At 43.5% G+C, this 14,337-nt stretch overlaps 1 protein-coding gene across 1 annotated transcript; it reads right to left on the bottom strand.

The window, feature by feature from the left end:
- Positions 1 to 1,545: 1,545 nt before the first annotated feature.
- On the bottom strand, positions 1,546 to 13,917 carry LOC306741718 (cryptochrome-2-like; the record flags this gene model as incomplete). Its single annotated transcript, XM_079224033.1, has 12 exons — positions 13,753 to 13,917; positions 8,856 to 8,964; positions 8,146 to 8,288; positions 7,864 to 8,048; positions 7,565 to 7,653; positions 6,778 to 6,918; positions 6,342 to 6,467; positions 4,861 to 5,046; positions 3,331 to 3,482; positions 2,566 to 2,768; positions 2,274 to 2,354; positions 1,546 to 2,177 (listed from the first exon to the last, which is right to left on the bottom strand). Exons 1-12 carry the CDS (start codon positions 13,908 to 13,910, stop codon positions 1,546 to 1,548), a joined length of 2,205 nt encoding a protein of 734 aa, XP_079080159.1. The 5' UTR covers positions 13,911 to 13,917.
- Between the last annotated feature and the right edge of the window lie 420 nt (positions 13,918 to 14,337).

The raw sequence follows: 14,337 nt of genomic DNA, 5'->3' as shown, positions 1-14,337 counted from the left end.
GGGACTATAGATGAACACATGACTAATAATATATACATGAACAGAAAGAGACTAAAGATGAACACATGATGAATAATATATACATGAACAGAAAGGGACTATCAATGAACACATGACTAATAATATATACATGAACAGAAAGAGACTAAAGATGAACACATGATGAATAATATATACATGAACAGAAAGGGACTATCAATGAACACATGACTAATAATATATACATGAACAGAAAGAGACTAAAGATGAGCACATGACTAATAAAATATACATGAACAGAAAGGGACTATAGATGAACACATGACTAATAATATATACATGAACAGAAAGGGACTATAGATGAACACATGATCCAGCATGAACGGGTGAGGACCCTGCCTTTGATGTCACCCTCACCTCATCTCTCACTATGTAAATGAGTTGCTGCACAATGTGAACACATGACCCTTCATTGAACAATAGAGAGTTCATGCAGGTTTCTTCACTCCCTCATTTATAAAAGTGAGAAAACGCAAATATATATATATATATATATATATATATATATATATATATATATATATATATCCACAACTCTTTGTGAGTCTTCATGAGTTCAGCTGACTGGAGGATGTGTGAAGACTGTTCCTTTGATCTCCACCTGAAAGAGACAGAAGAAGAGTAGTGACCTCTGAGGAACATTGATGTGACGTCACAGGCATCACATTAATGTCTTCATCACATTCATGTATTCACACATGCGTCGTGGAATCCAACAAACTTATACTGTTTTGTCAGCAAGCCTGAAAGCGACATGAAGTCCGGCCAACTGCTCCATCAACCTCCATGTTAAATCGGACCACAATTTTCTCTCATGACTGAAACGTGAGCACTTTACAAACTGAATTTACGCCCTCATTTATAAATCCTTACAAATATTTAAGTACACGGAAACGTTCTCAGAAGTCTTGTGCTTCTCATGATTGCTTTATTTTCGTGATGGGATTCACGGTTGTCTGTCAAATACAATAGTTTGAAAGGTTGTTTTCTCATTTAATCCACAGTCCAGTCTCCCGCTCGGTGACAGTGTCACACCTGTTTTAAGTTAGCCAATCAGGGCTGTCACCATGGCAACCAGTGACACGCGGGCACACACACACAGGAGGAACTGTCAGTTGGTCAGCTGACATCCTGACTGTGTGTGTGTGTGTGTGTGTGTGTGTGTGTGTGTGTGTGTGTGTGTGTGTGTGTGTGTGTGTAATTACGGTCACATGAACATAGTGGAGAGACAGAGAAGTGAATTTGATTGCTAGCATGAAGTTAGCTTTGTGTAGACAAAGCTAACTGACTGTTTCTATGTGCGCGTGAACGGCCGCGTGTGTGTGTCACTTTGAATCAGGACCAGCAGCTCCACTGACGCTCACGTTCACATTATTAAGTCCAGAAAAATATTCAAGCATATCAATGCGATCGTTTCCTCTCTGGTGAATGTACTATATTAGAGATTTGAGCATGTTTTTGCCTTGAAATCTGGAGTTTTAAAAAAATCATTCTCTTTACCTCGAGTCACTGCTGATGTTCTGCACTCTGTTCAGGAGCACCTTCCTCCATCCCCTCCTCCTCCTCCTGCTCAAGCTCCTCCTCCATCCTGTCCTCGCCTCCTGCTTCCTCCCTCTCCTCGTCTACTCTCCTCTCTCCTTCCCTGCCTTTCCTCCTCGGCCCCGGAGGCGAGGGCTGAGCCGCCGTCCCGGTGATGCAACATGAAGGGAAGGCGGGTCTGGACAGAGAACGAGTGCTCCGGGTGGAGGTGGAGGCTGAGGAGGGAGGAGGGCCGGCGCATGGAGACCTGGAGGCTGAGGAGGGAGGAGGGCCGGCGCATGGAGACCTGGAGGCTGAGGAGGGAGGAGGGCCGGCGCATGGAGACCTGGAGGCTGAGGAGGGAGGAGGGCCGGCGCATGGAGACCTGGAGGCTGAGGAGGGAGGAGGGCCGGCGCATGGAGACCTGGAGGCTGAGGAGGGAGGAGGGCCGGCGCATGGAGACCTGGAGGCTGAGGAGGGCGTCTGGGTGGGGGGACGGGAGGCGGCACACTGCAGGTCTGGGTACGAGCCGAAGATGGAGGACACGTAGACGAAGGACGCATCAGGAGCAGCACAGCAGCCAGACGCCTCACAGTCAGCAGGAGCTCTGGGAGGAGAGTCTGGAGAACAGAAGTTTAACAGTTTGACTTTACCTGAGTAATCATTATGTTTCTGTCCTCCAAAGGGAAAGAAGAGTCTTGAGTGTTTCCTCGCACCAGGGCCACTGCTGGGCTGGGACTCATCGGTCATTGGCGGCTCCGCCTCTTCTTGGATCGTTGGTACTGATGCTAGAAGACCTGACACACACACACACACACACACACACACACACACACAGTAAAATAACTATCCCACCCAAGTGCATCCATACAAAAGTGCTAAACAAATATAGCACTGAAGGAGCTGCAGTAAAGAGACAAACAAGCAGCACTAAGGAGCTGCAGTAAAGAGGTATATATATATATATATATATATATATATATACAGTCAGTCTGGGTAGAGACGTACTCAGTCCTCTGTAGTGAGAGAGTTGCTGGTAAACTTGCTTCATCCTCTCGATGTTGAGCCGGCTGGCCTCTGCGTGGTTGACCATTGGTTTTGGGTAGTCCACGCCCACCACACAGCGGGCCGCCTTCTGCACGCAGGCCGGGGCGCTCCACGGCTCGTAGATGTACCGACTGGGAAAGTCCTTCAGGACGGGCAGGTAGCGCCTGCAGAGAACGTCATCAAGTTTAATCCCATTTGCTGCTGACATTCAGTAGTAGAGAACATGGAGGACACAAGGATGCCGTAGTAGCTCCATCGTATGAAACAACAACAGAGAGAAAGAAAATGTGTTTCTTGGAGTTTACAAAGGGGGCGTGGCTTATTTCTCTAAAACAGTGACCACTTCCTCCATCCCCCAGGGAAATAACCACTAGTTGTGCTTTATACTTGTTGTGTAAACTCCACATACGTGAACATCAAACTCCATGGAGTCTGGGTTCATAATATTATCCGTAGTCCCACCACAGCGTCTCAATGACGCCGCTAGCAGCGCTACTTCAGGACCAGCAGCAGTTTGATTCAGCAGCAGGACGATGATGAGGGGCGGAGCTTCTCAACGCTGATTGGCTGACGCAACTCAGCGTCAGGAAAAAGCGTCAAATTTGTGAGTTTTTGTATTCTTTTACCTACAATGGCGCTATGATGCCCTCATAGGAAACATCCCTTTGCAGTGGTTAAACATAGAGAATGGTGTGGGAGGAGCTGGTGCATAAGTAGCAGCATTACCTGATGTAGTCCCCTGATGGGTCGGTTCTCTTTCCGAAGCCAACAGGACAGTAGCAGTGGAAGAACTGCTGGAAGAAGGCACTGCAGGAGAGCCACATCCAGCTGCCAGCATTCACACTCCAGTCTGCATCCAGCAGCAGCTCCTCAAAGACCTGCAGGAGCAACACGTATACTCATAACACGTTTACATGTATCCTAGAAACTACCCTCCCTCGTGTGTTCGGGTCGGCACATTTTAGGTTTTAAATGCATAAAGAACCACATCAATGTGTTTATTGCATCACAGCTTTTTCACTGTCAGGAACCTCTATTTACACAAAATAAAACAAAAACATTTTTGTTTCACTAAATTATGAAACGCTCTGGTTGAAATGATGACCTTTGTGTTGTTAGGGTCGGTTTGACCCAGTTATAAAAATAAGATCTGCTTGATTGGTTGTTGTTTGTTTGACCTTACAAATCTATATTTTGTGTTTTGACCTGTTCTGCTTTCCATTTTGTGTTTTTATTAAAGTTATATTGCTGAAAAAAATACTTTTTAGCCTTTTTCTTGAAGTAAATATACATTACATTACATTTAGCATATATGTTACTATAGTTAATATTAAAATGAAAACATAAATAAAACAAATGCATTTAAGAGATGTGTTCTCTCAGTAATAGTCAGGTAACACAACAACCTTTTATTTATGTATATGATTCTCTTGAGGTTCATTTTAACATTTCTTTAATTGAAATGGAGGTATCCTGACAAAGAAAAGGCCCAGAGGCCCACACCAAAAATATTTAAACATCATGTGTTCACCTTTAGTCTCTTTCTGTTCATGTATATATTATTAGTCATGTATTCATGGATAAGGAAGCCAAACAAGGTCACCAAGAGATGAGGAACACATCGGATGATAGATCAGTGTCTTTAGTGTATTTTACAGCTGATTTAAGACATGGGTCAAAACCGACCCGCTAACATAAGAGATGCTAACAGAAAGCTAACACCATAGATGCTAACAGAAAGCGAACACAAGAGATGCTAACAGAAAGCAAACACCAGAGATGCTAACAGAAAGCTAACAAAAGAGATGCTAACAGAAAGCTAACACGTGAAAGGCGGTACCTTCATGCCGCTAACACAAGAGATGCTAACAGAAAGCTAACACAAGAGATGCTAACAAAAAGCTAACACATAAAAGGCAGTACCTTCATGCCGCTAACACAAGAGATGCTAACACATTAAAGGCGGTACCTTCATGCCGCTAACACAAGAGATGCTAACACATTAAAGGCGGTACTTTCATGCCGCTAACACAAGAGATGCTAACAGAACGCTAACACATGAAAGGCGGTACCTTCATGCCGCTAACACAAGAGATGCTGACACATGAAAGGCGGTACCTTCATGCCGCTAGCACAAGAGATGCTAACACATGACAGGCGGTACCTTCATGCCGCTAACACAAGAGATGCTAACACATGACAGGCGGTACCTTCATGCCGCTAACACAAGAGATGCTAACACATGAAAGGCGGTACCTTCATGCCGCTCTCCCAGCTGATCCACAGATCCCCCCTGGTGAGGAAGCAGGCCACGGCGTGTCGGGCCAGGTGGTGGATCCAGCCCTCCTGTCTGAGCTGAGTCATGATGGCGTCGATCCAGGGGAATCCAGTCCGGCCCTCGGCCCACTTAGCCAGCGCCTCTGGGTTCTGGTCCCATGGGATCTGACAAACGTATGTTAACTATAAACTCTTCTTTCTCTCGACAGAAGAATTATTCTCATCTCTAAGGACCGATCTCACGCTCTGGCCCTGCGTCTGGGTTTCTAGTGGTTTCTAGACATAGCATTTCTGCACATTGAACAAGTTGTTTATTTAAAGTGTTATATAACATGTCTATGTTAAGGCTATAAGACCAAGAGGCTGCAGCTATGAAGCTCCTTCCAGTGGAACCAGCTCCCAGTTTCAGTTTGGGGGACAGACTCTCACCACAATTAAGACTTTAGACTTTCCTCTTTGATAGTCTATAGTTAGGACTGGTTCAGGTCTATAGTTAGGGCTGGCTCAGGTCTATAGTTAGGACTGGCTCAGGTCTATAGTTAGTGCTGGCTCAGGTCTATAGTTAGGACTGGTTCAGGTCTATAGTTAGGACTGGCTCAGGTCTATAGTTAGTGCTGGCTCAGGTCTATAGTTAGGACTGGTTCAGGTCTATAGTTAGGACTGGTTCAGGTCTATAGTTAGACTGGTTCAGGTCTATAGTTAGGACTGGTTCAGGTCTATAGTTAGGACTGGTTCAGGTCTATAGTTAGGACTGGTTCAGGTCTATAGTTAGGACTGGTTCAGGTTTATAGTTAGGACTGGCTCAGGTCTATAGTTAGGACTGGTTCAGGTCTATAGTTAGGACTGGTTCAGGTCTATAGTTAGGACTGGTTCAGGTCTATAGTTAGGGCTGGTTCAGGTCTATAGTTAGGACTGGTTCAGGTTTATAGTTAGGACTGGTTCAGGTCTATAGTTAGGACTGGCTCAGGTCTATAGTTAGGGCTGGTTTAGGTTTATAGTTAGGGCTGGTTCAGGTCTATAGTTAGGACTGGTTCAGGTCTATAGTTAGGACTGGTTCAGGTTTATAGTTAGGGCTGGTTCAGGTTTATAGTTAGGACTGGTTCAGGTCTATAGTTAGGACTGGTTCAGGTCTATAGTTAGGACTGGTTCAGGTCTATAGTTAGTGCTGGTTCAGGTCTATAGTTAGTGCTGGTTCAGGTCTATAGTTAGTGCTGGTTCAGGTCTATAGTTATTATTACTCATATCCATCATTTCTGCCTCACTCTGTCAGAGAGGTTCTAAGAACAGAGGATGTCAGATGCATTACAGACTATAGAGGCACACTGATCATGTATGTATTGAATGAAACATGTGACTCCTAATGGCCCTGAGATGAGACGTCGTGAGGATAGGGTTATGGTTATGGTTGTGAGCCCCTCCCTGTCGGTCATCCTCCAGGTGACCAGGTGCTGTGAGCTCACCTGCACACAGATGGGGTTTCCCTCCATGCGGTCGAAGTTGGGGTTGCTGGTAGCGGCCGTGTAGAAGAACTCTCTCCACAGCAGCTGGCCGAACAGAGACAGAGGAGGACTGCAGCGCTTACGCAGCTGACGGGGCGAGAAGGACACCAGTCAAAGTCAAGATGAACCCATGACCCCCTGTCACTGTGCTCCTATTCAACAATACATCAACTCCCTCATGTTGCTCTGTTCGAATCAATCATCTTTTCTTCCTGTAAAATGAAACAGGACGTGTGCTTACGTACGCTAGTAGACGCATTTTAAACAGTAATGTCAACCACCCATCAATCAATCTGTAACTGTAGGCTACAGAGTAGAGCCAGTCCTCTGTCGCTCTACATTAGAACCCTCGCTGTACAGACACTGCAACCTGCATGGTCTCATTAGAACAGAGAACCTTCATGTAGAGCTCTCTGAGGTTGTAGTACAGGACCCTGCAGGACAGGCAGCCGAAGCGCAGGTACGGGCTGAGGCCAGCAGGACTGGCATACAGGGAGCAGGTGCTCACCCGGGGGGGCTCCAAGTGGACCCCCCACACCTACACACACACACACACACACACACACACACACACACACACACCTTTTCTATGATTTTAAACCAAATGTCCATGAGCAAGAATAAACATGTATATAGAAGCCTGTATGTATGCCTGCTTATATTTTGAGTCTTTCTCTTAAAAGCATATTCATTATTTCAAACTCAGCGTAAATGAACGTCATGAACACATGAATATAACACATTTACATGACTTTTACTAAACTTTGGGGATTTTATTTTTTTCAAGGACTTTTCCAGGCCTGGAAATAACCATTTATAAACTCCATGCCTCCTCCAGGTGTTCCATGACTGGACGAACTCTGACATAACGTGTCTGACTTAGTGGCATGGAAATATACATTAAGCTTCATTTAAGTGATCTACAAGGGGGCAGGTAATTCCACCAGTTCATTGTTTATTACCAAACCATTATTAGCAAATTGCCTTTGCTTGTTTCTGCCGTGTTTGGCTATTATTTGAGATGTTGTCATTATTTGAATACAGGATTATATTTCAGAGTTTAGGGAACATCATCCCATCCCAAACAGAGCCAATGAAACGGGTCAAAGGTCACTGGAGAGACACATTATAGGATGTCCCCCAACTAAGCGTTAAAGAACAGAAGTGCACTTTTAAAGGTTCACCTTTTTGTCCAGGTGTGTGTTGAGTCGGTCCAGAGCCTCCGACTCTCCTCCCTGCCACACGGCTGCAGGCAACCCTTCTGTCCTGAAGCCTGCACACGTTCACAAGGAGAGGTCAACATATCAGGAACTCACCCTTCTCCTCCACGGTGGACGTATACACATAAACTACATCTATTAATATGGTGTTAATGGGACTTTAACAACTGTGTGTCTATACAGACTAAGCTACGACTAACAGTAGATGATCAACCCAGAACACAGCCTCAGAGTCATGCATGTGCTGTCACATTCTAATATACCTAGCTCTTCAAGTGAAGGTATACTGTACAGCTGCTCATGGTTGTCAGCTATTTTAGTGCCACATTTGTCCATCTGCTGCCGGGTGACGGGAGGCAGAGGCCTGCTGGGTAACTCCAGTCTGCTCACGATGCTCTGGAAGCGCTTGAAGGTCAGAGGAGGACCGCTGTTGTTCACCTCAATGATGCTGAGACCACAGAGGAGACAGCAAGTAGAGAACATGCACAGCATATTGCATCATCAAAAGGTGAGTCACACAGACACACACACACACACACACACACCTGTCCAGGTTGTAGAGGGTGTGTGCGTTCCTGACAACGGTCTCCACTCCAAACTCTCGGGCCATCTTGATGATGGCTCCATCCCTCTCCTTCCCATACGGCTCTGGGTCGTATTCAAACGTCAACCTGGTCACTTTCCATTCCTACACACACACACACGCACGCACACGCACGCACACGCACGCACACGCACGCACACGCACGCACACGCACACGCACGCACGCACACGCACGCACACGCACACGCACACACACATACGCACACACACGCACACACACACACACAATGAAAAATAGGAACGAAACCCACCCGGAAACCGGCCATTTTGAAATTGATGATATTTTTGGACTATTTCGAGGCGTCATACTTTAACTCCTCCTAGAGGCTCGCATAGCCTGGTTATTAATGTTGCATCCCTTAGACATTTATTTATGCCTTTCTGTGTTATTAGGTGTCAACTTTTCACCTTCATTTTGACCTCTTTACTGAACTTTTCTTTACACTTCTTTTTACAACGGAGTAGCTGTCAACAGAAATGAGTAAACCAGATTAAAGGCAGTCACAGGACTTCAGGCCCTGGTGTTGGGGTCTGGGACCCAGAGAGGACAGCTGGTGGCCTACAGACAGGACTACAGACAGGACTACAGACAGGACTACAGACAGGACTACAGACAGGACTACAGACAGGACTACAGACAGGACTACAGACCTTAAAGAGCCTGGGGAAGACATCCGTCGGCTGCCCTCTGATCACAAACAACCTGGAGTTGAGCTTCTTCAGACTGCTGTCCAGGTCTTCCAACGCCTCCAGCAGAAACCTGCACACAAAGGAGAAGGAGTCAGACATGTTTCCTCTTAGAGGCAGCAGGTGGACAGATCCATCCTCAGCACACTATGAATGCTTTGTAGTCGCTGGTGTGATATGATGCAGTGTAACATGTTAAAGAACGTAAATGTGTAACATGTTAAAGAACGTAACGTGTAACATGTTAAAGAATGTAAACATGTAACATGTTAAAGAACGTAAACATGTTAAAGAACGTAAACGTGTAACATGTTAAAGAACGTAAACATGTTAAAGAACGTAAACGTGTAACATGTTAAAGAACGTAAACGTGTAACATGTTAAAGAACGTAAACGTATAACATGTTAAAGAACGTAAACATGTTAAAGAACGTAAATGTGTAACATGTTAAAGAACATAAACGTGTAACAGGTGTGTGACAGTAAGGGAACACACATGTTACATGTTTACATGTAGACAGTGAGGTAACATGTTTACATGTAGACAGTGAGGTAACATGTTTACATGTAGACAGTGAGGTAACATGTCTACGTGTAGACAGTGAGGTAACATGTTTACATGTAGACAGTGAGGTAACATGTTTACATGTAGACAGTGAGGTAACATGTTTACATGTAGACAGTGAGGTAACATGTTTACATGTAGACAGTGAGGTAACATGTTTACGTGTAGACAGTGAGGTAACATGTTTACATGTAGACAGTGAGGTAACATGTTTACGTGTAGACAGTGAGGTAACATGTTTACATGTAGACAGTGAGGTAACATGTTTACATGTAGACAGTGAGGTAACATGTTTACGTGTAGACAGTGAGGTAACATGTCTACGTGTAGACAGTGAGGTAACATGTTTACATGTAGACAGTGAGGTAACATGTCTACATGTAGACAGTGAGGTAACATGTCTACATGTAGACAGTGAGGTAACATGTCTACATGTAGACAGTGAGGTAACATGTCTACATGTAGACAGTGAGGTAACATGTTTACATGTAGACAGTGAGGTAACATGTTTACATGTAGACAGTGAGGTAACATGTTTACATGTAGACAGTGAGGTAACATGTCTACATGTAGACAGTGAGGTAACATGTCTACGTGTAGACAGTGAGGTAACATGTTTACATGTAGACAGTGAGGTAACATGTCTACATGTAGACAGTGAGGTAACATGTCTACGTGTAGACAGTGAGGTAACATGTCTACATGTAGACAGTGAGGTAACATGTCTACATGTAGACAGTGAGGTAACATGTCTACATGTAGACAGTGAGGTAACATGTTTACATGTAGACAGTGAGGTAACATGTCTACATGTAGACAGTGAGGTAACATGTTTACATGTAGACAGTGAGGTAACATGTCTACATGTAGACAGTGAGGTAACATGTTTACATGTAGACAGTGAGGTAACATGTCTACGTGTAGACAGTGAGGTAACATGTCTACGTGTAGACAGTGAGGTAACATGTTTACATGTAGACAGTGAGGTAACATGTCTACGTGTAGACAGTGAGGTAACATGTTTACATGTAGACAGTGAGGTAACATGTCTACGTGTAGACAGTGAGGTAACATGTCTACGTGTAGACAGTGAGGTAACATGTTTACATGTAGACAGTGAGGTAACATGTTTACATGTAGACAGTGAGGTAACATGTTTACATGTAGACAGTGAGGTAACATGTTTACATGTAGACAGTGAGGTAACATGTTAACATGTAGACAGTGAGGTAACATGTTTACGTGTAAACAGTGAGGTAACATGTTTACATGTAGACAGTGAGGTAACATGTCTACATATAGACAGTGAGGTAACATGTTTACATGTAGACAGTGAGGTAACATGTCTACATATAGACAGTGAGGTAACATGTTTACATGTAGACAGTGAGGTAACATGTCTACATGTAGACAGTGAGGGAACATGTTTACGTGTAGACAGTGAGGTAACATGTTTACGTGTAGACAGTGAGGTAACATGTTTACATGTAGACAGTGAGGTAACATGTTTACATGTAGACAGTGAGGTAACATGTTTACGTGTAGACAGTGAGGTAACATGTTTACATGTAGACAGTGAGGTAACATGTTTACATGTAGACAGTGAGGTAACATGTCTACATGTAGACAGTGAGGTAACATGTCTACATGTAGACAGTGAGGTAACATGTTTACATGTAGACAGTGAGGTAACATGTTTACATGTAGACAGTGAGGTAACATGTTAACATGTAGACAGTGAGGTAACATGTTTACGTGTAAACAGTGAGGTAACATGTTTACATGTAGACAGTGAGGTAACATGTCTACGTGTAGACAGTGAGGTAACATGTTTACGTGTAGACAGTGAGGTAACATGTTTACATGTAGACAGTGAGGTAACATGTTTACGTGTAGACAGTGAGGTAACATGTTTACATGTAGACAGTGAGGTAACATGTTTACATGTAGACAGTGAGGTAACATGTTTACGTGTAGACAGTGAGGTAACATGTTTACATGTAGACAGTGAGGTAACATGTCTACATGTAGACAGTGAGGTAACATGTTTACATGTAGACAGTGAGGTAACATGTCTACATGTAGACAGTGAGGTAACATGTCTACATGTAGACAGTGAGGTAACATGTTTACATGTAGACAGTGAGGTAACATGTCTACATGTAGACAGTGAGGTAACATGTTTACATGTAGACAGTGAGGTAACATGTTTACATATAGACAGTGAGGTAACATGTTTACGTGTAGACAGTGAGGTAACATGTCTACATGTAGACAGTGAGGTAACATGTTTACGTGTAGACAGTGAGGTAACATGTCTACATGTAGACAGTGAGGTAACATGTTTACATGTAGACAGTGAGGTAACATGTCTACATGTAGACAGTGAGGTAACATGTCTACATGTAGACAGTGAGGTAACATGTCTACGTGTAGACAGTGAGGTAACATGTTTACATGTAGACAGTGAGGTAACATGTTTACATGTAGACAGTGAGGTAACATGTTTACATATAGACAGTGAGGTAACATGTTTACGTGTAGACAGTGAGGTAACATGTCTACATGTAGACAGTGAGGTAACATGTTTACGTGTAGACAGTGAGGTAACATGTCTACATGTAGACAGTGAGGTAACATGTTTACATGTAGACAGTGAGGTAACATGTCTACATGTAGACAGTGAGGTAACATGTTTACATGTAGACAGTGAGGTAACATGTCTACGTGTAGACAGTGAGGTAACATGTTTACATGTAGACAGTGAGGTAACATGTTTACATGTAGACAGTGAGGTAACATGTCTACATGTAGACAGTGAGGTAACATGTTTACATGTAGACAGTGAGGTAACATGTCTACGTGTAGACAGTGAGGTAACATGTTTACATGTAGACAGTGAGGTAACATGTCTACGTGTAGACATGTTACCTCACTGTCTACATGTAAACATGTTACCTCACTGTCTACATGTAGACAGTGAGGTAACATGTTTACATGTAGACTGTGAGGTAACATGTTTACATGTAGACAGTGAGGTAACATGTCTACATGTAGACAGTGAGGTAACATGTTTACGTGTAGACAGTGAGGTAACATGTTTACATGTAGACAGTGAGGTAACATGTCTACGTGTAGACAGTGAGGTAACATGTCTACGTGTAGACAGTGAGGTAACATGTTTACATGTAGACAGTGAGGTAACATGTTTACATGTAGACAGTGAGGTAACATGTTTACATGTAGACAGTGAGGTAACATGTTTACATGTAGACAGTGAGGTAACATGTCTACATGTAGACAGTGAGGTAACATGTTTACATGTAGACAGTGAGGTAACATGTCTACATGTAGACAGTGAGGTAACATGTTTACATGTAGACAGTGAGGTAACATGTCTACATATAGACAGTGAGGTAACATGTTTACGTGTAGACAGTGAGGTAACATGTTTACATGTAGACAGTGAGGTAACATGTCTACATGTAGACAGTGAGGTAACATGTTTACGTGTAGACAGTGAGGTAACATGTTTACATGTAGACAGTGAGGTAACATGTCTACATGTAGACAGTGAGGTAACATGTTTACATGTAGACAGTGAGGTAACATGTTTACATGTAGACAGTGAGGTAACATGTTTATGTGTAGACAGTGAGGTAACATGTTTACATGTAGACAGTGAGGTAACATGTCTACATGTAGACAGTGAGGTAACATGTTTACGTGTAGACAGTGAGGTAACATGTTTACATGTAGACAGTGAGGTAACATGTTTACATGTAGACAGTGAGGTAACATGTTTACATGTAGACAGTGAGGTAACATGTCTACATGTAGACAGTGAGGTAACATGTTTACATGTAGACAGTGAGGTAACATGTTTACGTGTAGACAGTGAGGTAACATGTTTACATGTAGACAGTGAGGTAACATGTCTACATGTAGACAGTGAGGTAACATGTTTACATGTAGACAGTGAGGTAACATGTTTACATGTAGACAGTGAGGTAACATGTCTACGTGTAGACAGTGAGGTAACATGTTTACATGTAGACAGTGAGGTAACATGTCTACATGTAGACAGTGAGGTAACATGTCTACATGTAGACAGTGAGGTAACATGTCTACATGTAGACAGTGAGGTAACATGTCTACATGTAGACAGTGAGGTAACATGTTTACATGTAGACAGTGAGGTAACATGTTTACATGTAGACAGTGAGGTAACATGTTTACATGTAGACAGTGAGGTAACATGTCTACGTCTAGACAACATCTACGTGAGTAACACACCTCCAGCGGTTGATCCCCACGTTGGCGGCTCCAGCGAACCAGGGGTCCAGGATGTAGACGCAGCGCAGCGCCGCCGCGCCGCTCACGGCCTCCTGCAGCGCCGGGTTGTCGTGCAGCCGCAGAGCCTTCCGGAACCAGTGCACGGAGCTCACCGCCATGACGCCTTACTGCATCCTGGGAGAAGAAGCCCAAGCGCTGCGTCGAAAGCTAGACAAACTGCGACCATGTAAAGGTAAACAGTCCCGAGCCGCTCACTGACAGTCACTGTCAACAAGGAGGGGGCGTGGTCTTCTTCTTCTTCTTCTTCTTCTTCTTCTTCTTCTTCTCTTGGGGTTTTAAGGCGGATGGTATCCAACAAAAGGTGCATTACCGCCACCTACTGCATTGGAGTGTGCAGCAGAAATATCGATCCCTTTATCTAAATTAAATAAATTAAATACATTAAATAAATTAAATAAAAAGGAAGCTATGTCACTTTCAGATTCAGATTCAACTTTATTGTCATTGCACATAGTACTACGACAACGAAACGGATGTATATATATATATATATATATATATATATATATATATATATATATATAT

This window comes from Taurulus bubalis (assembly GCF_910589615.1).
Source record: "Taurulus bubalis genome assembly, chromosome: 9".
Taxonomy (NCBI): domain Eukaryota; kingdom Metazoa; phylum Chordata; class Actinopteri; order Perciformes; family Cottidae; genus Taurulus; species Taurulus bubalis.
This window is presented reverse-complemented; position numbering and strand designations above follow the sequence as displayed.